General features: G+C 38.5%; 1 protein-coding gene across 2 annotated transcripts in view; it reads right to left on the bottom strand.

Moving 5' to 3' along the window:
• The window catches only part of SMAP1 (small ArfGAP 1), a 165,034-nt gene extending 138,384 nt beyond the window's left edge, over window positions 1–26,650 (bottom strand). For both annotated transcript variants that reach the window (XM_028508985.2, XM_028508986.2), the window contains exon 1: window positions 26,284–26,650. In XM_028508985.2, the coding sequence (XP_028364786.1) occupies window positions 26,284–26,401 (118 nt within the window). In that variant the 5' untranslated portion in view covers window positions 26,402–26,650. The remainder of the gene's footprint in view (window positions 1–26,283) is intronic.
• Window positions 26,651–26,877: the final 227 nt, after the last annotated feature.

Below are 26,877 nucleotides of genomic sequence, written 5' to 3'. Positions count from 1 at the left end.
TTCTGAATGAGAATTAGTTTACACCAATTAGATGTACCCATGCAATATTTGAAGTCAAATGTGAGATGGAGATTATCTTCCTGCCTTGGCTGTTTTCTATAGGAAAACAAGATTGGAATGTCTAGTCTCCAGCTTCTTGTGTGAAGAAGCAGTTTTGACATGGGTAATGGCTAGACCCCACATTCCAATATCCAGTCATCAGCTTATACACACTGTAAAATAGCTGCAGCTTTCTAATCCCTGCATCACAACTAACTTGGTGTTGGTGTTTTCTTACACTCAGCAGTTCCAGTGATATAGTCTCAGGGCTAGTGTCTCCCTGGTGGATCAGTTCTGCTGTGACCTGGGGGCAGTCAGTCCTGGAGGCTCAGCCTGAAGCCTCTTCTTCTATTCCTACCAGGGCTTTCATAAACACCTGATTTCCAGTATTAAAACATTTCTGTTAACACACCTAGAATGTTCTGTTTTCTGTGCTGAAGCTCTACTAAAACAACCTCAACTTAAAAATACAAAAAGAATATGTATTATAATATTCAAAGCACAGGCTTTTACAAATCTGACTAAACAAAGTTTTTACATAAGCTAACGAAGTTAGGAAAAGAGAAATATTGGGTGAGGTCTATTTTCCAGAAAGAGAATCACTAAAGTCATAGTCACTTTTAAAATATTCTTAAAACCACTGAGATAAATCAGTTTTTCATATATCACTTGTATTATAGTTATGTATCTTATGCAGATAATGTCTTAAACTGGCAATATACATTATTCTTGTGCCAACCATTCTTCTCTCCCTCCTCACTTATTCATTTTACAAATATTTACCTAGCATTCATGTGCCAATAAATATTCTAGGCACTGAACAAAAAAGACAAAAGTCCCTGGCTTCTTACACTCTAGAAAAAAACAGGTAATTTAATAAAATTAAGTATTTACTATATTTGAGTGAGGACCTAACCTAGATGAGAAGGACCAGATAATGTGCATGTATGGAAGAGTAACACTACAGGGATAGAGAATAGCAAGATGAAAGTGCTGAGGCAGAGGCCAAATTAGTATATTTATGAGCACAGAGCAGTGTAGACCACTGTAAACAAGGTTTTGGCTTTTAGTCTGACACAAAAATAATGGAGGGTTTTGGGTACAGCAATCACATGATCTAACTGATATGACTTGTCTTTTTCAAAGATCACTTGGGCAGCTGTGTTAGAATAGACCATAACAGAGAAGAAAAAGCTGGAAGATGAACTGGGAGACGACTGAAGTCAACATGGGGATAATTCCAAAGTTCTGGCCAGATCCAAAGGGCAGAAAAAGACAGGTAAGACTGTCTAGAGAGCAGTCTTAGAGGAAGAAGATCAAGAATTCAGTTATGACATGTTAATTTAGAGCTGCTGAATGAACTACCGCATGCAATTAGATGTATCGGTATGGGATTCTGGAATGAGATCTTTTGGCCTGAAGATACCATCTGGGAGCTGACTTATGGTCAACAGTTAAAAGCAAGAGACTGAATGATATTGGCAAAGGAGTGAATGCAAACAGAAGCAAAAAGAGATTCAAGAACCAAGTCATGTGGAGTAAGCCTCTCCTCTACTGATTAAGAAAAAAAGCCAATCCCCAATGCTATTTTACTTAATTCTAGTTCTGTCTCTAACCCGTATAACGGAAAAGCCCTAAATCATACAGAAAGCCTCAGAGTCGGGATTCATGTATCATATACAACATCAATTCATACAGCAATTAGCAAGTGTGCTCTACACGTAACAGGTGTTCAGCAAATATCTGAATACTTCTTACGTAACTCCTGGATAAAATCCAAGAGAGTGATTAGCATTAGAGATTCTTGTGTATGTATTTTCATGGTTTGCAGCAGTTCTTTTCAATGTATTCTTTTAAGTATATTTTATTGATGATGCTATTACAGTTGTCCCATTTTTTTTTTCTTCCCTTTATTCCCCCCCTCCACCCTGCACCGGCACTCTCTCCAGCATTTATCTCCCCTTAGTTCGTGTCCATGAGTTGTACATGTAAATTCTTTGGTTTTTCCATTTCCTATACTATTCTTAACCTCCCCCCGTCTATTTTGCATCTACTATTTATATTTCTTACTCCATGTAACTTTTTCCCTATTCTCCCCCTGCTGATAACTTTCCCCTAGCCCCTCCCTGCTGATAACCTTCCATGTGATCTCCATTTCTGTGATTCTGTTCTTGTTCTAGTTGTTTGCTTAGTTTTTTGTTTTGTTTCACTTTAGGTTCAGTTGTTGATAGTTGTGAGTTTGTTGTCATTTTCACTGTTTATAGTTTTCACCTTTTTCTTACATAAGTCTCTTTCACATTTCATATAATGAGGGCTTGGTGATGATAAACTCCTTTAACTTTACCTTATCTGGGAAGCACTTTATCTGTCCTTCCATCCTAAATTATAGCTTTGCTGGATACAGGTTGTAGGTCCCTGCTTTTCATGACTTTGAATACTTCTTTCCAGCCTCTTCTTGCCTATAAGGTTTCTTCTGAGAAATCAGTTGATAGTGTTATGGGAACTCCTTTGTACATAACTCTCTTCTTTTCTCTTGCTGCTTTTAAGATTTTCTTTTAATCTTGGATAATTTAATTATGATGTGTCCTCCTTGGGTCCAATTTCTTTGGAACTTGCTGGGCTTCTTGGACTTCCTGGAAGTCTATTTCCTTAGCCAGATTGGAGAAGTTATTCTTATTTGTTCAAATAACATTAATTTCTTATGCTGTTTCTTCTCCTTCTGGTACCCCTATGATTCAGATGTTGGAACATTTAAAGTTATCCCAGAGGTTCCTGAGCCTCTCCTCATTTTTTTGAATTCCTGTTTCTTCAATCTGTTCTGGTTGAACGTATATTTCATCCTCCTGTTCCAAATCTTTGAGCACCAGTTCCTTCCCTTCACTGTTGGTTCCCTATATATTTTTCTTTATTTCACTTTGTACAGCCTTCACTTCTTCCTTTAATTTGCAACTGAGTTCAATCATTTCCGAGAGTATCCTGAGTACCAGTGTTTTGAACTCTACATCTGATAATTTGGCTATTTCCTAGTCACTTAGTTCTTTTTCTGGAGTTTTGATCTGTTCTTTCATTTGGGCCATACTCCTTTGCCTTGGCGCACCTGTTATGTTGTAAGGGGTGGAGTCTTAGGTATTCACCAGGGAGAGGCAACCCACTTGGCTGCACTATGGTGTGTGGGGGGGAGGGGTCAGAGAGGGAACAATGACTCTTGCTTGGCTCTCACCCTCTTTCAGTCACTTCCCTCAATTTCCACAAGCAGACTGTGCTCTTTCAGGTGCTGATTCCCAGGTGGGTGGGCTTATGTACACTCTAGGATCCTGTAGGATCCTCCAACGGACTCTCCTGTGAGACTGGGAATTTCTCCCACTGCCACAACCCTCACAGGTTTTTACAGCCAAAGATTTTGAGGCTTTAGTTTCCCATGCTTGGTCTGTCTCGATCCCCAGTTGTTCCTCACACTAATGTGGGATATCCCGGTCCACCTGCCCCGGCCTCGCCCACCCCTGCCTTGTTGCAAGTCTTCTCCACCACAGCTTCCTATCTCCGCCTCCCCTACCAGTCTGGATGAATGTTTCTTGAACTCTTGGTTGTTGGACTTCCATACAGTTCAATTTCCTGGCATTTCTGGTTGTTTTTTGTTTTTAAATTGGCTTTTATCCTTCTTTTGGTTGTGCAAGGGATTGAAGCATATCTACCTACACCTCCATCTTGGCAGGAACTTTTTTCCAATGTATTCTTGAAAAACAGGGTGATACAGAAGCAAAGTTAGAAGAACATTCATTACAATTTTCAAATGCTTTTTAAACAAGAGCTAAGCAGCACTAAAACAGCTCCATGACAATCCCTTTTCTGACCAGCATTCTAAAATGATTACAGATCAACAACTAATTTACTCCTTAATCACACTGTCTTTGCAGTAATTGTTTATCTGAAGTCTTAAACTTCTTTTTGATTTGTTTATGCAAACTCTGAACACATTCACAACAACTGACACATGTTCAACACACTGTATCCACAGGTTCTGTGGATTCAACGACTCACAGATCAAAAATATTCCCCTCAGGAGAGGGGAGGGAATTTCAGGGGAAAAGGGGAAGGGTTTACAAGAACAAGTATAAAGGACACATGGACAAAAACTGGGGGTGGGGGGGTGGAAATGGGAGGGAGGTGGAGAGGGCTGGGGGGGTGGGCTTGGATGGTAAAGACAGAAAACTGTACTTGAACAACAATTAAAATAAATTTTTTTTAAATTAAAATAATTTAAAAAAAAACATTCCCCTCAAAAATGCTATGTTGTTGCTGACATGTACTATGTAGTTAGGCCTACAATGACTGCATCTGTATTGAGCATGCAGACTTTATTTTTCTTGTCATTATTCCCTTAATAATACAGTATAACAACTATTTGCATAGTATTTACACTGTATTATTATAAGTAATCTAGAGATAAAGTATAAAGGAGAATGTGGACTGGTTATATACATATACTACATGACTTTATACAAGGGATTTAAGAATCCACAATCATTGGTATCCACAGGGGAGTCCTGAAACCAATCCCCATCAGGTACCAAAAGAGAGCAGTATGTTAAACAATAGTCATTTACTAATGAACAAAATGAACTAACAAGCAAAAAAGAGACAGACTCATAGACAGCAGGCTGGCAGCTGTTGGGGGCTGGGGGACAAGAGGGAGTGGGCGCTGGGGTTATGGAGTGATTGAGCAAAAATGAAAAAAAAAAGAAAAGAAAAACTCATGGACACAGACAACAGTGAGGTGACTGCCAGGTGATGGGGGGAGGTGGAGAAGGGTATAGGGGGATAAATGGTGATAGGAGACTTGACTTAGGGTGGTGAATACACAACACAGTACAAGACGATATGCTGTAGAACTGTGCACCTGAAACCTGTATAATTTTGTTAACCAATGTTACCCCAATAAATTCTATAAAAAGAAATGTAAATAAATAAAATAAAACATGGATATATGAAAAATAAACAGAAAAATAAAATACCAATGTGTTATTATTAGTTAGAAAATAAAATATTTAAAAAATAGTCATTCAGTATAATATTGCATGAAATATACAGATATATACTGTTAGTTGAGACTAGTTAATTAATGCTATTCTTCTAACGGGGGGACGGGGGGGGGGGGGTGGTAACTGCAGACCAAGGTGAACTGAACACTTTTTAAGTCCAAAGGGTCCTTCCCCTTGTTAGTAACTTGTTTGAGTTTTTTCCTTAGACACAAAAGCTAGAAATTCCTAATTTCTTAAAGATTTTATTTATTTATTTTTGGAGAAAGGGCAAGGGAGAGGGAGAGAGAGGGAAAGAAACATCAATGTGTGGCTTCCTCTCACTTGCCCCCTACTGGGAAGCCAGGCATGTGTCCTAACTGGGAATCGAACCTGCGACCCTTTGGTTCACAAGTCAGTGCTCAGTCCACTGAGCCACACAAGCCAGAGTGAAATTCTTAATTTTTATTATCAAAATTTTCAAATACAGAAAAGGCAGAAAGAATTGTATAGTGAATACCCATATATTCACTGCCTAGAATCAACAATTGTTATTATTTTGTCACATCTTTTTTAAGATTTTATTTATTTATTTAAGATATGTTGAAATATCTTAAGGCGATTTCATATATCAAGATATCATCCCTAAATACTTTAGTATGGATCACAAAACAATATGAACTCTCTCCCCATAATCACAATATCATTCTCACACCTACAGAATTCATGGTAAGTTTTCGATGTCATCTAATATTCAGTACATATTCTATTTCCCACTATTGTGCTTCCCTTAATTTTTTTATCAAAAGCTTTTCAAAATAGTATCCTCTCACCCTAGCTGGTGTGGCTCAGTTGGTTGGAGCATCCTCCCATAACCAAAGGGTTGTGGGTTCGATTCCCAGTCAGGGCACATACCTAGGTTTTGGGTTTAGTCCTTGGTCATGGAGTGTACAGAAGGGAACCAATTGATGTTTCTCTCTCTCACTGAAGTTTCTCTCTCTCCCTTCCTCTCTCTCTCTAAAAAAGCAATGAAAAAATGTCCTCAGGTGAGGATTAAAAAAATAAATGTGCCCTCTCAAGGACCATGCACTGTGTTTGGTTATGTCTCTTAAATTCCTTTTAAGTTAGAGGAGGCTCCTCTCCCAACTTTTTTCATATCACTGACTTAGTAAAGAGATATGCACATTAAGCACATTTATATAATACATTTAATAGAAAGAATTACAACCTCCAGTTAAAATATTTTCAGGGGACATAAATACATACAAAATGAAACTGATCAGTACAATGCTCCTTACTTTGTGTGAATCTTAAAAATAATTTGAATATAAATATTCAAGATCTACCATAAAGATTAAAGCTCAGATGACTGGGTCTGGTCTACAGATCTGTCCCTTGACCTGAACAGTGTCTCAGTTGGTTGGGCACATGCCTGTGGTCAGTACCTAGTTGAGGTGTGTGCAATAGGCAACCCATCAATGTTTCTCTCTCACATTGATGTTTCAGTACCTTTCTCCCTCTCTAAAGGTAAATAAATAAAATCTTTAAAAATATATATGTTCCTTAGCTTTGTATTAACAGTATTGATATTTACAGCATTAACAGTAGTATTATTTGGGACTGATATTCCCCTTTACAAAAACTTTACCACCTTTTAAACTAAAAGAATTTAATATAGCTTTGATGTGCACACATAGTCCATATAGCTTCAATGTTCAATCTGAACAGATACTATATTTAGCCATTTATATATTAAGTTATCTATGAGTGTGTTTTATACATTCATTTTAAACATTAAAATATTTTTCACAAGGTGTGGGCTGGTAGCCTATTACCATTCCTCAGATATTTGATGAACATTTTCACTGTGAAATTTAAGAACATCAACTTTTTTTTCCTGTATGCCTTGTAATTTTTTCCTGATAGCAGGACATGATATACCACATAAAAGTAACTGCTGTACACAAGCCTTTGGTAATGTGGTGGTGAGGTACTGGGAAGGGGAAAGCATTCTAGGGTTGTATGATTAGCTCTCAGTCTTTCAGTGAGCCTCTGCCTCTGGACAGTAAGCTTCACAAATCTGTTTTGCCCCCTTCAGTGGGACAGGATGACTACAGGAGGCTGGAGTTAGGTACTTCCCTTCCTCTGGGACACATAAGCTCTAGTTAAATAATTTCTTCTAAGGGTAGACCTTGCTAAGAACAGAATACTGTGTTGTGTTTTAAAATGGTTCCCTTCCCCCTTCCTCTGCCAGAAGCACTATGAGATGTTTCTCCCATATTCACTGAGTGGAGCTACTGGAGGTAAATTCACAAAAGTGTGTCGACTCTCCCCATGACAGAATCCCCCTGGAGTTTCTGACTCACACTTGTCTACACGGAGCCTCCAGCAATTTGTGGATTACAGTTCAGGTTTTCCTACCCTAGTACTGGTTCCCACAGAGTTGTGATTCACATTGTGATTCTCTAAATATATTCTCCTGTCTCTCCAATTTGGGGGACAGTGGTTTGCACTGTGACCTCATTTCTCTAATGGAGCTGAGATGTTGATTTTTCAGGTTGCTCAGGGTTTTACTTGCTGTTATGAAGAACTGGAGACTTGAAGCCAGGCTGGAAACAGGAAGTCCCATCAACTTTTTTTTTTAACTAGACATTTATTTTAGTTTTAAAAAGAAAAAAATTTTGCTATTGTTTACAAGCATATGTAAACAAGTTAAAAATAGTTAAAAGTATAATTGCCTGAATTTGGGGCATGAAATAAAAACCCCCCCAAAAGAAGGCAAATGCCTCATAGCCTTGTCTTATCTACGAAAGTAGAATTATTGCTGCCAATGAAAAACAAATTGCAAGTAACAACTGATTTTCCGTAAATAAACAAGAGAGGGAAAACCGCTTCTGTATAATAGTTGAGCCAATTTTCCATAGGGAAAACAACATTTATTTTAATATGCCAATATGGCAGGAGATATAACAGCAACGGGTTAGTAAATTTTATTTATAAAAATAATAGTTTAATAAAAATAGATAAGGAAAACATGTAATAGAAAGTGTATCAAACATCTGGATAAAATTTATCTTTTTTATTTCCTATAATTACAACAAAAAATTAATCCTCATAAGGTAATCAATTACAGCTTACAAATTAAGTTTAAAATTTTTAATTCAGAGAAATTTCACAATAAAATTAGGTAAAATCAGAAGCAACAGTTTTCTTATATGTGAAAACTCAGATGATTTTCCTAAAAAGTATTTAGAAGAAAAACAAAGACAAAAATGGTCTTTTGCTCAAAAATGGTCTTTTGCTTTATTTTCAAAATTCAGTTACCAAGGGTACATTAAAAATGTGTTTATATGACAATCTGTTCAACATTTGTATACATGTCTTTTAAATGTGTATTACAAAAATGTCTCCCTCTGGCATCTAAGCTTTCATCACTACATATCTGAATTATTCTAAAATCTATCCAGGTAGGTACACTGCATCAATATAGCTTCGAGTTTTAAAACAAAATGAAATTAAATAAAATTTAAAATTCAATGAACATGGACTGTCAACCGTGCCACCTCTACATTACTCACCACAGACTCCTTCACTTCAAAAGCAGGAGTCCTTTAAGTCTGGCCTCAGTAGGCTCCTCAGAGACCCAGCACCCTTCCCTTTCTGCAGGTCACAGGAAGAATCCAGCACAAGTAAGGGAGGTCCATAGGAAAATAGACATAGAAAGGGCTCAAGCCAGGAATATCTAAGGTAGATAAACAGTTTTCTTAAAATTCCTCATGGTCTGCTTCAGCATACCAAGACAAACATCTGACATTAGAAGAAGCATCACGGTCTTTAGAGTCTGGAAGTTTTCAGTCAGAATCCTGGCACTGGTGGGATCTTTGGCCAAGTTAGTAATCTAAGTTTCAGGATTCCCATTTCTAATGTGGGAACATTTAATATCCTTGAGATTGCTATGGAACTGTATAAATTACTTATACAACAGCAGAACACACAAAATTCTCAAGAAAGCTGAGAGAGGGAATTAACATTTGCTAAGTGCCCTAGTCAAACACAATAATAGCACAATTTTTCACCTTGAGAGCAGTCACCATGCCTCATTCCTCTTTGAACGCCTAATAAAATGGGTATAGCTGAGATGCTCAGTAATGACACTGTACATGAGACTGTATCTATTTCATCTTTATCTTTGAAACTTACTCTGGCAGCCAGAATAAGAAGAGATTTCAGAAACCTGGTTTTAATTCCACACATTTCAGATGATACTGAACCATGTTCTTTTCTACTGCTGTTCAAAGAGCAGGGTTGTTTGGGGTCTAATCACACAGGCCTTAGATTCAAATCCAACATTTACCAACAACCTACTATATATCAAATTCTATACAAATGCTTCATATACATTATAGCATGCAATAAATCATCATAGTCCTATTAACATATCAATACTTATTAAGACGATACAAATGTATTATTAAAACCATATACAGGCAACCATGTTGTCAAGGAAAAACAGTTGAGGAATATCTACCTACACCCCATTCACCATTAGGGACAGTAGATTTAATTTTAAGTAAAACAGGTTAAAATACAGAAACTCCTGTTTCTTTCATTTAATGAAGTCTAATCCTTCTTAGGTGCTGAAATTTTAGTTTTCATAAGAATAATTATACAAGGTTGTTAATATTAAAATTATATATACTATTTTTAAAAACTTTTTAAAAGATTTTATTTATTTATTTTTAGAGAGGGAAGGGAGGGAGAAAGAGAGATAGAAACGTGCGGTTGCTGGGGGTCATGGCCTACAACCCAGGCATGTACCCTGACTGGGAGTTGAACCTGTGACACTTTGGTTCGCAACCCACACTCAACCCACTGAGCTACGCCAGCCAGGGCTATTTTTAAAAAACTTTTAAAGACCAGTCAAAGCTAATTTTAAAATCTAACCACTATGTTAAGATGTGATTTCATACTCTCAAGACTAGAAGGTATAGAAGCAAACTAAAATGGAGTTGTTTATCAGGGACGAAATGGAGATGGTCAACATAGGCACACAAAAGAAACTTAACCTAACCATACAGGAATTTACAGCTCCTCTCAGAAATCAGTAGAGGATACCAGCCAATCCCCAAACACCAAGTTTGTTCACAACACATCTGGACTTCCTTGTTCTCCTGACTTAGCTACCCTGATCCAAAGAAAGAAGATACTAAGCCACCAATCAGCTGAAAAAAGCCAAATAATTCCCATGTTTATCTCTTAGTCTGTGAGCAACTCAGAATTCATTGCTCCTGTGGCCTTGAGTTCCTGGCTTGCAGGTCGAAAGCACTGCAATAAAATCTCACAGCTTTGTTTTATTCAGCATGCAGGTTATGGTTTTTGACAAAGATATAGTAAGCTGGTCAAGTTCCCTATTATCTACAGGATCAAATCCATGCTCCACTGTCTACTATTCAATGTATTCCACAACTCTGTCCTGATTTACTTATTCAAATATACGTAGGAACCTACTGTCATGAATCCTACATTGAGGCAAGCCAATCTCAGGAAAAAAATCTGCTATTCCACTGAGATCAAAAACAGAGTATTACTCAACAACAGGAAGGAATTATTGAAAGACATAAATTTCAGATAACCCTTATCTGATTATAAAATTTAGGTGTGGAAAAGGGCATATTAATAGAGCAATAACTCATTTTGGCTAAACAGAAGGTCATTAAAACCAGGGAATCATTCCAAATTTATGATACAGGAATTCCTTATACGTGCAACCAATTAACAAATTAACTTTAATGTTTTCAACAAGTTTTAAGAAGCTGTAGTAGATTCATAATTAGTAAAGATATGATCCTACTTTACTTTCTGGACCAGGAAGAGATATAAGTAGGCATAGCCCTATCTCAATAGTTGATGAAGCTAGAACAGAACCCCAGAATCTTTTTTTTAAGATTTTATTTATTGATTTACGTGTTTAGAGAGACACCAATGTGTGGTTGCCTCTCACTCACCCCCCACCAGGGACCCGGCCCACACCCCAGGCATGTGCCCTGACTGGGAATCGAACCGGCGACCCCTTGGTTCACAGGCCGGCACTCAATCCACTGAGCCACACCAGCCAGGGTGAACCCCAGAATCTTAAAACTGTCTGTGAAAGGGTCCCAGATTGGCTTCCTATGACTTGAATTTTCCCGAAATAATGATTTCCAAATTGTAGGAAGTAGGCCACTGGTCTCACAACAGAAATTCCAATATCAGTGCAGCTCTCTCTATGAAGCAGGCCTGTGCCTTTCCCTATCCCCTTCTTCCCCAACGCTCCCTCCCTTCCCAACTCCTCACCCTCACCCCTCAGCATGCCAGAACCTCCCCTCCCTCTTTTGGCTCTCAAGGCATCTCTCTCTTTTTCTCTCTCTCTCCTTCTGTCCTTCCCTCCCCCTGCTCCTAAGCTCCAAGGGCTGAGCCCACTTCTTCAGCTCACTTCTCCTTCTGTGACGTGCTAAATAAACTTTCTCTTAAAAAATCCAATATAATAAAAGTTATATAGCTCCTTGAAGTTAAAAGTACTTAAGTGGTATTCTTCTGGCCAATATTATGACAACCTTGTCTACAGACTGTATTTTCATTACATACTTATAAATTACCATAGAGCCTAGCAGGAAATCTTACAGTTCAGAAGCACCAAAAAGCTGATATTCTAAAGATGTCATAAGGAACATTAGAGCTGTGTATGAATAACACAATGTCTCAAGAAAACCAAAGTTAAATCAGTGATTTACATAAAGATTTTAAACTACTCATCAGTATTCTAATAGACTTGGGAAAAACAGGCACCAATCAAGGATTCTTTATCTTTTAAGCCAGGATCTAAGAATACTGCTTTTACAAAATCTTTACTCAGACCATTAAATTTATTTTCACAGAAGAAGAAAATAGTTTTAAGAATATAGATGTGTGGATTCAAATAAAATAATTGAGAAACTGCTACATAATCTATAGCAACTGTTAATATCACCAAATAAATAAAACAATACACTGGTATAACATTTTGATTAACAGCTACTATCCTCACACCCAACCCCTGGAAACCACTGATCTATTTTCTATCCCTGCAAATTTTACCTTTCTAGTATTCCATATAATTGAAATCACATATAGTCCCCAACTGACAATCACTTACAATTTTCAACCTTACAATGGTGCAAAGTGATATATGTAATAAATTACATAAACTATTCAAAATAGTGTTATAAACTAGGCTTTATGTTAGATGATTTCACCCTACTGTGAGCTAATGCAAGTGTTCTTTTTTCTTATAAATTAATTTATTTTATTTTTTTTATTTTAATCATTGTTCAAGTACAGTTTTCTCCCTTTTACTCCCATTCCAGCCCACCCACCCAACCCCTCCCCACTTCCCCCCCATTACCACCCTCTCCCTAGTTTTTGTCCATGTGTCCTTTAAATTTCTTCCTGTATACCTTACCCATTCTCCCCTGAAATTCCTTCTTCTCTCCCCTCTGGTTACTGTCAGCCTGTCCTCTATTTCAGTGTCTTTGGTTATATTTTGCTTATTTCTTTGTTTTGTTGTTTAGGTTCCTGTTAAAGGTGAGATCATATGGTATTTGTCTTTCACTGCCTAGCTTATTTCGCTTAGCATAATGCTTTCCAGCTCCATCCACGCTGTTGCAAAGGGTAGGAGCTCCTTCTTTCTTTCTGCTGCATAGAATTCCATTGTGTAAAGGTACCATAGTGTTTTGATCCATTCATTTACTGATGGGCATCTAAGTTGCTTCCAGCACCTAGCTATTGTAAATTGTGCTGCTATGAACATTGGGGTGCAAAGGTTCTTTTGTATTGGTGTTTTAGTGTTCTTAGGATAGAGTCCCAGCAGTGGAATTAACACGGTCAAAAGGCAGATTCATTTTTAGTTTTCTGAGGAAGTTCCATACTGCTTTCCATAGTGGTTGTACCAGTCTGCACTCCCACCAACAGTGCACTAGGGTCCCCTTTTCTCCACAACATCTCCAACACTTGTTGTTTGTTGCTTTGTTTATGATGGCCATTCTGACTGGTGTGAAGTGGTATCTCATTGTTTTAATTTGCATCTCTCTGATAGCTAGCGATATTGAACATCGTTTCATGTGTCTTTGGATCTTCTGTATGTCCTCCTTGGAGAAGTGTCTGTTCAAGTCCTTTGCCCACTTTTTAATTGGGTTGCTTGTCTTCTTAGAGTGGAGCCGTGTAAGTTCTTTATATATTTTGGAGATTAAACCCTTGTCTGAGGTATCATTGGCAAATATGTTTTCCCATACAGTTGGTTCTCTTTTTATTTTGATACTGTTTTCTTTAGCTGTGCAAAAGCTTTTTATTTTGATGAGGTCCCATTTGTTTATTCTTTCCTTTATATTCCTTGCTCTAGGAGACATGTCAGTAAAAAAGTTTCTGCGTGAAATATCTGAGATTTTCCTACCTACATTCTCTTCTAGGACTTTAATGGTGTCACGGTTTATATTTAAGTCTTTTATCCACCTTGAATTTATTTTTGTATAAGGTGTAAGTTGGTGCTCGAGTTTCATTTTTTTGCATGTAGCTGTCCAGTTCTCCCAACACCATTTGTTGAAGAGGCTATTTCAATTTATGTTGCTGCTTCCTTTGTCAAATATTAATTGACCGTAGAGACTTGGGTTTATTTCTGGGCTCTCTGTTCTGTTCCATTGGTCCATGTGCCTGTTTTTATGCCAGTACCAGGCTGTTTTGATTACAGTGGCCTTGTAGTATAGTTTAGTGTCAGGTATTGTGATCCCTCCTACTTTACTCTTCTTTCTCAAAATTGCAGCAGCTATTCGGGGTCATTTATGGTTCCATACAAATTTTTGAAGTGTTTGTTCTATGTCTGTGAAATAAGCCATTGGTACTTTAATAGGAATTGCATTGAATGTGTAAATTGCTTTGGGTAGTATGGACAATTTGATGATATTAATTCTTCCAATCCATGAACACAGTATATGTTTCCATTTGTTTGTGTCTTCCTTGATTTCTTTCCTCAGTGTTATGTAGTTTTCTGAATACAGGTCTTTTACCTCTTTGGTTAGGTTTATTCCTAGATATTTTATTTTTATTTTTGCTATTTCAAATGGGATTTTTTTTTCTTGATTTCTGCTTCTGCTGTTTCATTGTTGGTGTACAGAAATGCCTTTGATTTCCGGGTATTGACTTTGTATCCCACTGTTTTGCCGAATTCATTTATTAGGTCAAGCAGTTTTCTGGTAGAGTCTATAGGATTTTCTATGTACACTATCATGTCATCTGCAAACAGTGACAGTTTTGTTTCCTCCTTTCCGATTTGGATGCCTTTTATTTCTTTTTCTTGTCTGATCGCTGTGGCTAAAACTTCCAGTACTATATTGACTAGAAGTGGTGAAAGTGGACAGCCTTGTCTTGTTCCTGATCTTAGTGGAAAAGATTTTAATTTTTGCCCATTATGATATTGGCTATAGGTCTCTCATATATGGCCTTTATTATGTTGAGGAATGCTCCCTTAATGGAAGTGTTCTGAGCACATTTAAGGTAGGCTAGGCTAAGCTATGATATTCAGTAGACTGGGTGTATTAAATGCATTTTTTACTTACCAATACTTTCAACTTACAGTGAGTTTAAAGGAACGTTACCCCACTGTAAGTCGAGGAGCATCTGAATTATGTAGGTTTTTGTGTATAGATTCCTTCACTAAGCATAACATTTTAAAGAGTCATCCATGTTACTGACTACATCACTCATTTGCTTCTTTATATTGTAAAGTATTATTCCACTGCATGGATGTACCACCACTTGCTCATCCATTCACCAACTGATAGAAATTTGAGTTGTGTCCAGTGGTTGTCTATTATGAATAAAGCCACTATGAACATTCAAGTATAGTTTTACATTGTTCAATTAAGTTTCAATATTTCTTTATATATATTCTGAATGAAAGCCCTTCTCACTATAATTTTTTCTCCAGCCTATGAATTTTTTTCATTTTTTAAACACTGACTTTTGAAAGCAAAAGGGTTTTTTTTTAAGACTTTATTTTTAGAGAGAGGCAAAGGGAAGGAGAAAGAGAGGGAGAGAAACATCAATGTGTGGTTACCTCCAGTGTGCCCACCACTGGAAACACAGCCTGCAACCCAGGCATGTGTTCCGACTGGGAATCAAACAAGTGACCCTTTGGTTCAAAGGCTGGCACTCAATGCACTGAGCCACACCAGCCAGGGCCAAAAGTTTTTAATTTTTATGAAATCTACTTTCTTACTTTTATGTGCATGGATCATGCTTTTGTGTCCTATCCGAGAAATCTTTGCTTAATACAAGGTCCCAGATGTTTTCTCCTGGAAAGTTTTATAGTTTTAGAACTTAAAAAACAAAACTATTCTATTTTTTATAATTTTTTATTTATTGATTTGAAAGAGGAGGACTTGCTGTTTCATTTATTTATGCATTCACTGGTTGCTTCTTGTATGTGCCCTGATTGGAGATCAAACCTGCAACCTTGATGTATTGGGAAATGCTCTAACCAACTGAGCTACCAGGACAGGGCTTATAGTTTTATATCTTAAATTTAGATTTACTGTTAACTTTTGTGCATGGTGAAAGGTAAAGATCAAGGTACATTCTTTCATTGTTGTTAAAATTGTTCTTTTCCTATTGAATTATCTTGGAACTTCTGTTAAAAATTAACTAACCTTATATTCGAGTCTATTTTCTTGACCACCTATCATGTTCCATTAATTTATATTTGTCCTTACACCAATATCACACTGTCTTGATTATAGTAGTTTTTTACAATAACAACTTTTAGTCAGATGTGTAAGAACTCCAATGTTCTTTTTCAAAGCTGTTTAGATTTTGAGGGAACCTCTGAGTTTCTTCACAAATTTTAGAATCAGCTTGTCATTTTCTACCAAAAAAAAACAAAAATCTTCTGGGATTTTGACTGGAGTGATGCTGAGTATACAGATTAGGCATAAAGACTGCATCTTCTAATCCAGGAACATGATACCTCTCCACCTCTTTGGGTACTCTTTAAATTTCTCTCCGCAATCTTTGGTAGTTTCTGGCATACAAATCTTGCCGGTATTTTGTTAAATTTGTCTTTAATTTTCATATTTTTGTTATTATAAATGATAATTTTTATTTCAATTTCCAATTATTGCTTGCCAGCATATGGAGATCATTAACTTTTCTAAATTCACCTTGACTGGTCCCTGTTTGGGTGCCAGATGTGTGAGAACTCTGTCCCTTGAAGCTCTCCCAGCCACTGAGGATGAGAATAAGTCATCCCAGACACAATATTGTTCCGGTGGGAAAGGGGGTGGCAATTCCCTCTAGTGGAGAATGCCCTGAGTCCTTCTCCCAAACGGCTTTTATTGGGAATGGTATGTGTAGGGGTTTACAGCATACATGCATAGCTTATCAATCAATGTCAAAAGGCTATAGTCATACAAAAACATGTATTATCTATAGATAATAATTAAAGGAACACAGAGATTTGTCATAGCTCAGGGTCTGTGAGACATGCTGACGCCAGATGGTCTTTAAGACGTGTTTCATGAGGTAAGGAGTTTACTCCTTATGCCTTGAACTTAAACATCCGGTTTATATCAACAGAGCTATACAAAGCAAAGCAAGCTTCAACGGATACAATGTATTTATCAGGCCTGATCTCCCATAGGGAACCCTAAGTGTTGGTTTCCCATAATGCCTGCCACCTGCGTTTCCTGGTTTTCCAGTGAGACTTACTAACCTCTTTCAAGGCTTGCTCTCTCGGGGCAACAGTCTCTGAAACCATACAGAGTGGTCCCCAACAAGACTACCATGGCATGCATGATAATTTTTAAATAGTGAAAATGACTGCTTTAAATTGTATTCACTTCATCATCTTATGCTATCTTAAGTACATAAGGTAGCAGTAACCTTTTCTAAAAACCTAGGTTCAAGATACAATTTTTATCACAAATCTGCTTGTAAGCATAATAATGGCCCTCAAAGACATCCATGTTCCAATCCTTGTAATCTATAAACATGTTACCTCACACAAGAGACTTTCTTCGCAGGTGTGCAAGTTAAGGACCTTGATATGATTTTCCACTTGATTATCCATATAAACACAGTGTAATAACAGGGATTTTTTAAAGAGCCAAATAAGGAGGTGTAATGATGGAGGAAGGGAGGGAGGGGAGGAAGAGATGAAGGAAGGGAGGGAAGAGGGAGAGAAGAAGAGGGGGAGAAAGAGAGATATGAAGATGACACACTGAAGATGGAGGAAAGGGTTATGAGGCAAACATCACAGAGAACAGCTCTACAAGCTGGAAAAGATAAGGAAATAGAATCTCCCCAGTGCCTCCAGGAACACCTCTGATTTTAGCTCATAACACTCACTTTGGATTCTAACCTTTAAAATGAAACATGATAAACTTTGTTGTTTTAAGCCAATAAATTTGTGGTGATTTGTTATAGCCACAGTAGAAAATTAATACCCCAGTGATGATCATTTCACTTCAATATAATACTGTATTTTTCTGGTTTTTTGGCATCATACACCATCATCACCCCACACCAAAAGCAACTTTCAAGAGTAGAAATGCATCAACATCTAGACTAAACCTTAATTTTTATGAATTTTCTTATATTGGAAGATACAGCTATCTTACATATGATTTCCCACAGAATTTTCAAAATCCTTTTGTTTTCTGTTTGATGTGGTCACTGGTCCTTGAAATGTACTCTTTACAAAAGATAATGACAGACATATTAAGGTCTATCATCAGTCACTTGTGAAATGGAGACCAAAAATTGTTGTGTATTGGGGGGAGTGGGTACTGGTAGGTAAGAGGGATACAAGAGGGCACAGATTGAAGAATTACTAAAAAAACATATAATAAAAAATATATAACTCACTCCTTTTTGGACCTTCAAAATCTTCCCCTTTACCACTCAAGATATATGTGAAATAAGCACATATTTCTAATAGCATATTTCCTAAGCTCTGTTTTATGTGAAATAATTTTTAAAATCACCTCTATCTGGTACTACAGCTAAATGTCATTCAGAGTTAACATAACTCTACCTAACACCATAAGTAGAAAATACTGATATTGATAGATGTACATGGTGACTGAAAATTAATAGGCCTTTTATAGGTCTTTTCTTTAAATTCATGAATAAAATGGGGTTCTGGCTTTAGTAGCTAACTAGAAGGGGTGCTGCTTTCTTTGATTTTATTCTTCTCCAAGAAAGCATTTAAAAAAATGTTTCAAACACAAGAACTCCTCAACCTGTGAAGAATATTCCTATGAGTTATATGATATGGTTTGAGAGAATTAAAGGTAATACCAGCTAAATTTCCTGAGCAAGACCTAAGTCATCAATGAAAAACTTTTTAAAATGTAAAGATTTCACCATAATCCAAAGTTCAATAAGACACAAAAATAGTAACCCTTGATAACAGAATATTTTTAAAATTAACAATAAATACTGACACAGAAATGACATGAGGCATGGGATTTAAAAAAGAACACAGATCACATCCCAGTTGAAATAACTCTTTGCAGTAAGGCTCAATGAGGACAGGGACAACTGGTCACCACCAAGCAAGTCACAGGCAAAGCCTGAACCTAAACCTAGCTTTACTAACTTAACCAGGCCAATGCTCTTTCAATTCTATCATATTGTTTCTATGGTTTAAAAAGCTAGGGTAGATGAACAGTACCTGGCCTAAGGACATAACTGCAGAAACAGAAAACAAAGAAGTTATAAGGAGACAAAAAAAAATACTACTAAAGGATTTGTCAACAGATTCAATTTGTAGAATAAAGTTTAGTGATCAGAAAAAATATTCTATTTTGTTTATATTAGTATTTTGAAGTCATGGTGGTTCTATTTAATGCAAAGAGGTAAATTAAAACAAAGCCACAGCAATAACCTCTGAGAAATATATTAAGTCAGCTTGAAGGTGACAGTCTTCCCAACAATAACCTCTTATATATCACAAAATTTCAACTGTAAAAGCATGTTTTATCTTTCATGCCATTGAACAGGGTTTAAAGTACTGACAATGGAGAAAGATTCCCTGGGTTCAAATGCTGACTCCACAGTTCATATTCCCACCTCCATATCATCCCAATAAAATCATTTCTTCCTCTAATTATCATACCTGCTCCTCTGGTCTGTACCCTTCCTAGTAGGCTACGTTCTAGTGCTGGCTGAGATATACTGTGACTCCAACATGTCCTGTACAACATACTGGAGAAAAATATACATTATCCATTATGTTGGGAGGGTCCCAAGACCACCCTCAAGTTCAGTAATTTGCAAAGAGTACTCATAAGACTCAATATACAGTTGTACTCACAGCTATAATTTATTCCAGCAGCAGGTTACTAAGCATAATCAGCAAAGGGAAATGGTACATGAAGTGAGATCCAGGAGAAAACAGGCACAAACATCCAGGTGTACTCCCTCAAGCAGAGTTGCAGAAAACTCACTTAATTCTCCCAACAGTGAGTTTTGACAAGTGTAAGATGTTTCTAATTAAGCTCATTAGAAACTAGGTACCTGGGTGTTTTATTGCAGAGGTATGTGAGGTGGGGTGGGGAGGTTGGGGAGACTAGTCACACAGGCACCCTAATCCAGCACATATGCAAATTCCAGACTCCCAGAGGAAAGCAGGGTTCAGCATAAACCACACTTTGTACAAACAGTTTAGGTAACTGACTCTTAGTACTTATGGTGTGAGACCCTCCCCAAATTCAAGTTCTCTGATGCCAGCCAAGGGCCAGCCTTGCAAGTCAGGGTTGCTTTCAATAGATTAGTAGATACAACAGACCAACAGACTAGCAGATCCTTAGAGCATAGCCCCTTATCTACCTATTCCCTACTTCATTCCCAGCTCCCAGAAAAGTGCCTGAATATAGTAGCCATTAAAATTTTTTTCTTTTAATGAAAAAATTTCTGGCTCTATTATTTTCTTGCTGTATAACCTGGGGAAGGTTACTTAAGTTCTCCGTGCCTCAGTTTACTTGTTTATAAGATATGATAATATTACCTACCTCAAAAGGTTATTTTGAGGATTAAATTAATTAATATATGTAAAGTATGTGTAACAGTGCCTGGCAAGAAGAAAGCACAATATAACTTATATGTATATATGTAATATTATTAGTTGGGTGTTTTTTACTTCCAACCTTAAGTTCTACCTTCTCCAAGTCACACTAAGTTCTATCATCACTAAACTTAATGAATCTACAGTCTACACACAGATTAGAATTTCACTGATCATTGTTTCATGTCTATTGAGAGCCCTAACTAGTCTGTGGACTATTTCCCAAAACTTTTTAGCACACACAACAGTATCTGACCTGATATCTAATTTTAGAAAATACCAATTTGCCAAAAAAATTAAATGTCTGTTAAACCACCTCTTCAGTGGTCAGAATGTACGTCAGTTGGTTGACATTTTTGATAATTACAACAAACAATATGGCCTCCAAGTTTCCTTGATCTTCTATTGAGAAATGGAAGGGAAAATGAGTTGATTTCATCCACTGAAAAAACTAGTAGTTGTAGTAGTAGTAGCAGCAGCAGCTGCCACCGCTGCGGCAGCAAGCAGCAGGAAAACACTTGAGTTTATAAAGTACATGATTAGAATGTCAAATATTTGACTTTGCCTTAAAGACAGCGTGGGTTCAGATTCTCATAGGTCAATAAGGGTTGTATATATTTTTGACAGCAAGAATGAAGGAGATATACATTTCCTTAATTAATGAAATCAATCATTAAGATAAATCAATAAAAGAATATTTTAATCTTTAAAGAAAGACAAAGAACTGAAAGAGAAAAAAAGGAGGAAGACAACATACAGGCCAAGTTTTAAAGTAATGAATCAGAGAGAGACCTGAGATTCCATCCCAGTTCTGACACCAGGGCTCTCTGCATAATCTTACCAGAACAAAAGACCAATTAGACTGAAGTTTAGCACTGTGAGGGTACTTTTACATTGTCAAATGTCTTTAGATAAATTATAATCACAGACCTAGGTTTACATGAATTTGTTCTACAAGCATCAACATCATCATAAACACCAGTTCCTAAAGAATTACTTTAAAATAGGTTCATATAAGAACTCTTAAATACTAAACACTTTAAAAATTATCTCCATCCTCACTGCCTGTAGTAGATTCTGGTATTGGGTCTTTCAACCTCCATTTAACATTTCTACTACTGTATCTGAAGAGGTCAGAAAGTGAAAAGGGTCCCTGGAAGGCAAGGTGTTGTACACACATCTGCAAATTTTTTGCATGTGGAAGACCCAAATGTGGCAAATACCATCTTCCTACAGCAAAGGCAACTGACAAAAATGTCTAATAGACATTGAACAGCTGCAATAACCATAGTCCAGGTTCTCTCATCAGCTTACGAGTTTCATGGGTGAGAATCAGCCACAGCTGTGGAAGTATTGGTAGCAATGGCAATATCGTATGATCTGGAAAGCAGTCCGGTGGTGGCTCCCCAACTAGTGCTCCTCCAGACCTTCCAATGATGTTCGAAGTATCCCATTCCTTAAAACGACTACAGTGGTTCTGCTTCCTGCCCTATATTGATTCACGGCACACTGACACAGAGTTCAAGACCGCTTATACTTTTGCTTGGGCTACTGTTATAACTAGGTGACCTGCCTACAATCTCTCGCCGTACTTCCTCTGACCTGCCACCCTGAAATCTGACCACGCTTAAAGAAAACTTACAAAAGAAGGGCAACATGAAAATCTCCTATGTTCTTTTGTATACTTGTACTTTGTGGGCTATGTCCTTTAATTCCTTCTCCATCTGGTGAAATCTCACTCCACCTCTAGAACCTAGCCCAAACAAGACTCCTGTGATTCTTCCCCAGAGAAGTCACTCCACATGCCCTTATGTACACTCTTTTCCGTATATTCTGCTGCCTACCCCTGGTTCTGTGCTCCATCACATTCATTCATTCAAAAGATATTTGCTGAGTTATATTTACCTACCTCATGTCACACACTGTGTGGAGGGGCTGGGGATATAAGCCAAAACAAGACAGACAAGGTCTCCTCCCTTACGGATGTAATGCAACAGGATATAGATTACCCAATAAATATCCGAAAATGTTTAATTACAATTATGATAAGTGTAATAAAAGATTCAGGGTGTGTTTCCATGTATAAATGGAAGCCTAACCTAATCTGGGGGGACCAGGGAGAATCATTTCCCCTAAAGGGACATTTAAGCAGAAACTGAAATATAGGTAAAACTAATCAGGCAAAAATTATTAAACTGTTTCCTAGGCACAAGGAACAACATGTACAAAGGCCTTGAGGCAGCATTCTAAGAACTGTGAAGACAACCTATAGACAAGTCAGAATGCAAAGGAGACAGCAGCCCAAAATAAGTGGAAAGGAAGGTACTTCCTACAACCATTATTATAAGTAACACTTAGCACACTGTTTTCGAACAATTCATTTACAAAAATGCCACCCCCCACTAAACAAACTCCTTTAGGTCTTACAAATTTTTCTAGCCCCACAAGCCAATACAGTGCTTTGCAGCATCCCCTCTGGTCAAGATATGTGGAATGAAGAAAGAGTGATCTGGGCAAGGAGCCTAACATCTCAACACAAGACCCATAAAACAAAAATTATCTCTAGGGTTCAAACCCTCGATTCTGACTACCCCAAAACATTGCACAAGAGACGCATTTTCATGCCAACTTATACATATCTGGAATCAAACCTAATATTACTATGGATGAAAGTTTAAATACCACAAACTAAACAGTAAGTTGGCAAGGGGCTCTAACTCCTCACTGCTCCATAAAGTGCCACCAACTAATAACCAACAGAATCATGAATGAGGCCAGGGAGAGAAAGTGAGCTCTCCATCTGCCTATTCTTATTCTCCAGTTGCTTAACAAATTTGGTAAGAGTATCAATAACAGGAAACTGGCACCTATGTCATCCTTGTCTCCTTCATTCCTTTCTAAATACTGTCAATTCAGGAAACATGCACCGGTGGCTCAGTAGAAAATGTCAAAATCCAATTGACATACCTCTGCCAACTATTTTAAGTCAACAGAATATGGTCATCTCTAGCCCTAAACTTTTGATTCTGGGCACATCTTCTCGAACAGCAATGGAAAAAGCATTCTTTGAAAGAAAGTTGAGGTAACTAGGAAATAGCTCCAAAATTCATGAAAAGCTTGGTGTAGAGTTTACTAGACAGTGAAGAAAGCACCAATATACATATATACAGTATGAAATCTCTTTACAATAACTGAGCTGTAGAGTATGACCCTAAACTTGTCTTTTAAAAGTACCTTTAATCTAAATCTCACTACCTACATTTACTATGTTGTCTGGCAAATATAGTAATAACTCCAAAAGCAAGTAACAAGCCAAGAATGCTACCAAAAGAGCTCATAAATGGGTTCAACCAATGACTCAAAAACTTTACAAAATACATTTAATTACATTAGTTGTCCAATCATGTCAAACTTTTTGATTATTACAACCATGAAATCAAGTCTAGTTAAACCAGTAAGTATCCTTAACTGTGATTTTTCCCTCTGGAAAGATTAAGATAAAACAGTGAAATACTTTAGAAGATCATTTTAAAATTATTCTAGATTTAGCAGCAACAACAACAAAAATAATGATCTTTCTAAATCACAGCTATGGAGTTTGTGCCCTTCACATTTCACACTGCACCTCTGAACTCCCAATAACATTCTCTCCCACTTCCCTTACTTCTCAAAAACAAGCCCACAAACAAAAGATCAAACAAAAATAAAATAAAAAAGACATTTATTCAACATGTATTTTATTGACCTCAATGACAAATGCAAACAGTAAGCAAAACTAATGCTCCCTATCCCTTAAGTCAAAGGAAATAAAACTTTTGTCCTATTGAGTTGGCCAAAAAGTCCGTTACATTTTTTTCCATATGATGGCTCTAGTAACTGCTCAGTTTTCTTTAACGTCATTCCAAACTGTTTTGTAAGACTGTATTGTGGCAGCTGTCATATCAGTGTGCGTTTAAAAACTTATCAAAATTGGTGAATTTTTGTGCAGCCATTTTAATACTGAGGATAGAACATGACATGCAACATTTTCGGCATACTGTACTTTATTATTTCAAGAAAGGTAAAAATGCAACTGAAATGCAAAAAAAGACTTGTGCAGTATATGGAGAAGGTGCTGTGACTGATCAAACATATCAAAAGTGGTTTGTGATGTTTCTTGGTACCATTGACATATTGGCCAAATAATTCTTTGCTGTGGGGCTGTCTTACACAGTGGAAGATGGTTAGCAGCATCCCTGGGCTCTACCCATTAGAAGTCAATAGCAGAAGACAGCCAACATACTCAGAATATCCATATCAATAAAGTTATTGGTGAAAATGAAAAACGTGTCTTTTATTTTATGAAAAAAAGTAACAAACTTTTTGGTCAACCCAATAATTTGAGAAGTACATGATTCTCCTCCCCCACCTCAAAAAAAAGTGAATGAAAATGTTAACGTGGTAAATGATGGCCTTAAAAACCTATAAATTAGCCCTGGCTGGTGTAGCTCAGTGGATTGAGCGCAGACTTCGAACCAAAGTGTTGCAGGTTCGATTCCCAGTCAGGGCACATGCCTGGGTTGCAGGCCATGACCCCCAGCAACTGCACATTGATGTCTGTCTGTCTGTCTGTCTGTCTCTCTCTCTCTCTCTCTCTCGGTCTCCCTCCCTTCCCTCTCTAAAAATAAATAAATAAAATCTTAAAAAAAAAAAAAAGAAAAAACCTATAAATTGCCCCTTGCTAGTGTGGCTCAAGTGGATTGAGTGCCGGCCTGCAAATCAAATGGTCGCTCGTTGCCAGTCAGGGCACGTGCCTGGGTGGCAGGCCAGGTACCCAGAGAGGGGAGTGCAAAAGGCTACCACACACTGATGTTTCTCTCCCTCTCTTTCTCCCTCCTTCCCTTAACCTAACGGGTAATCCGTACCCCTTATGGTTGTGAAGTAACTTGCTGATGCTGTGTGGCTTTGTCTAATCAAACATCAGCCTACTGAAATGTAACTCATGTATACAGTATTGTGGAAGAACGGAAAAGCTTCAGGGTCAAATAATAACAGAAATCTTAAATGACATTCCCAAAGACTCACTAACTCCTGTTTTGGAGAACTACCCGTTTTCTCACAGAATGAACAAGTAAACCAATTTACAAAGAAGCAAGATCTCTTCCTAACCACATTTAAATAGCTGAAACACTGTTCCGATGAGCTTAGTTATAAGATATTAAATATAAATCAGATATCCAAAACATGTTGGCTAAAAAGAGTATCTCTTCCAAAGGCTGAGGCCAAAAGCCCTCCAACTGAACAAACTAAAATTAGTTTTTTTCATCTCTGGATTTTTAAAATGTACCTTGAACATTCATGGGGTACAAAACACAAACCTGAGTCCATATAATCACCCAAACTAGCTGGTCAGAGGCAATCTAATTATTAAAATCTTCAGGAACATAAGCGCACTGTCCAAGAGACTCATAATGAAATTCCTTTTCATTCTGGCTAATAACCAGACTAAAAAATATTACTAATAAAGACTCCTCCCTAGTTGTTTTCTTCAGTAAAACTACAACCCACCAAAATGGACCACCATACTCTTTCTCAAGAAGCAGAAGCAAAAGCCGTATATAAAGCTGTTGGGTGAGCAGGCAGGTAGAGAGCCACCTGGCATGCTGAGCATCAGAGCCCCAAGGTGGAGGGTGAAGTTACCGCGGAGGGTTGAGGCGCGGACGGAGACTTACGGGTGGCCCCACCCACGGAGGCACCTGTGAGCTACGGCGGGAGAAGGGCATCCCTTTAACTTCAAGCACTGCCCAGGCCGGCGCTCGATTTCACCCTCTCAGACTCGCCCCGACCACGGCCCCATACCGGGTCCGAGCTTCACGACGCGGGCACGGTTCAACCTCGGGGCCGGAAAGGGAAAAGGCTGGGGCCAGGGACGGCGCCCGTGGGCCTGACCTCATCGCCGCCTCGGGCGGAGGTAAAGGTCCATTTGAGCCCTGCGCCCCCCCTCCCCGTCAGGACTGGGGCCGACCCGGCAAGCCGCGGCGTCCGCTCGGGCTCCGGGGCGACGGGAAGGTCACCGGCTGCAGGAGGCCGGACCAGGGGCGGCGACGACCGCGCTACCTTTGGCCTCGCAGTCGGCGCAGTACTTGTTGTCCTCCTCCCTCAGCAGCTTGGACAGGATGAGCTGGTGCTGTTCGTTCAGCTTCTGAGCCTTCTCCCGGCAGGAACGCGTCGCCATCTCGGCAGCGGGGTGGACAGCCCGGGACAGCTACAGCAGCGGCGGGTGCGGGCAGGAGCCGGGCTGGGTAAACGCACCTGGAGCCGCTGGGACCGCGGGCAGACCCAGCCTCAGGAAGCGACAGCGGCCGCAGCTGGAACTGGAGGAGCGGCGGCGGAGGTGGTGGCAGCGCCGACGTGTCCCGCCTCCTCGCCGGGCCGGCCCCGCACGCACCGCGAAGCCGGCGAGACGGGAGAGAGGGGGAAGGGCCGTGGCCGTGGCTTCCGGGTGGCACCGCAGGAAGGAACCCAGACGCCTGGCGCGCTGCGCATGCGCTGAGCTTCCCGGGAAGCCAGCCAGCCCACTGTTTTTGCTCAAAGCCCTTAGCTCAAGGTGAATTCGGAAAAGTATCTTGCGCTGTCCGCTGTGGGCTTCGCTACTTTTGAAGTGGAACTGTCGTTGAGGGCCTTGGATACCCCCGGTAAGGGAAGATCTTT

This window comes from Phyllostomus discolor, chromosome 4 (assembly GCF_004126475.2).
Source record: "Phyllostomus discolor isolate MPI-MPIP mPhyDis1 chromosome 4, mPhyDis1.pri.v3, whole genome shotgun sequence".
Classification (NCBI taxonomy): Eukaryota; Metazoa; Chordata; class Mammalia; order Chiroptera; family Phyllostomidae; genus Phyllostomus; species Phyllostomus discolor.
Note: the sequence above shows the minus strand (reverse complement) of the source record. Positions and strands in the feature narration are given on the sequence as shown.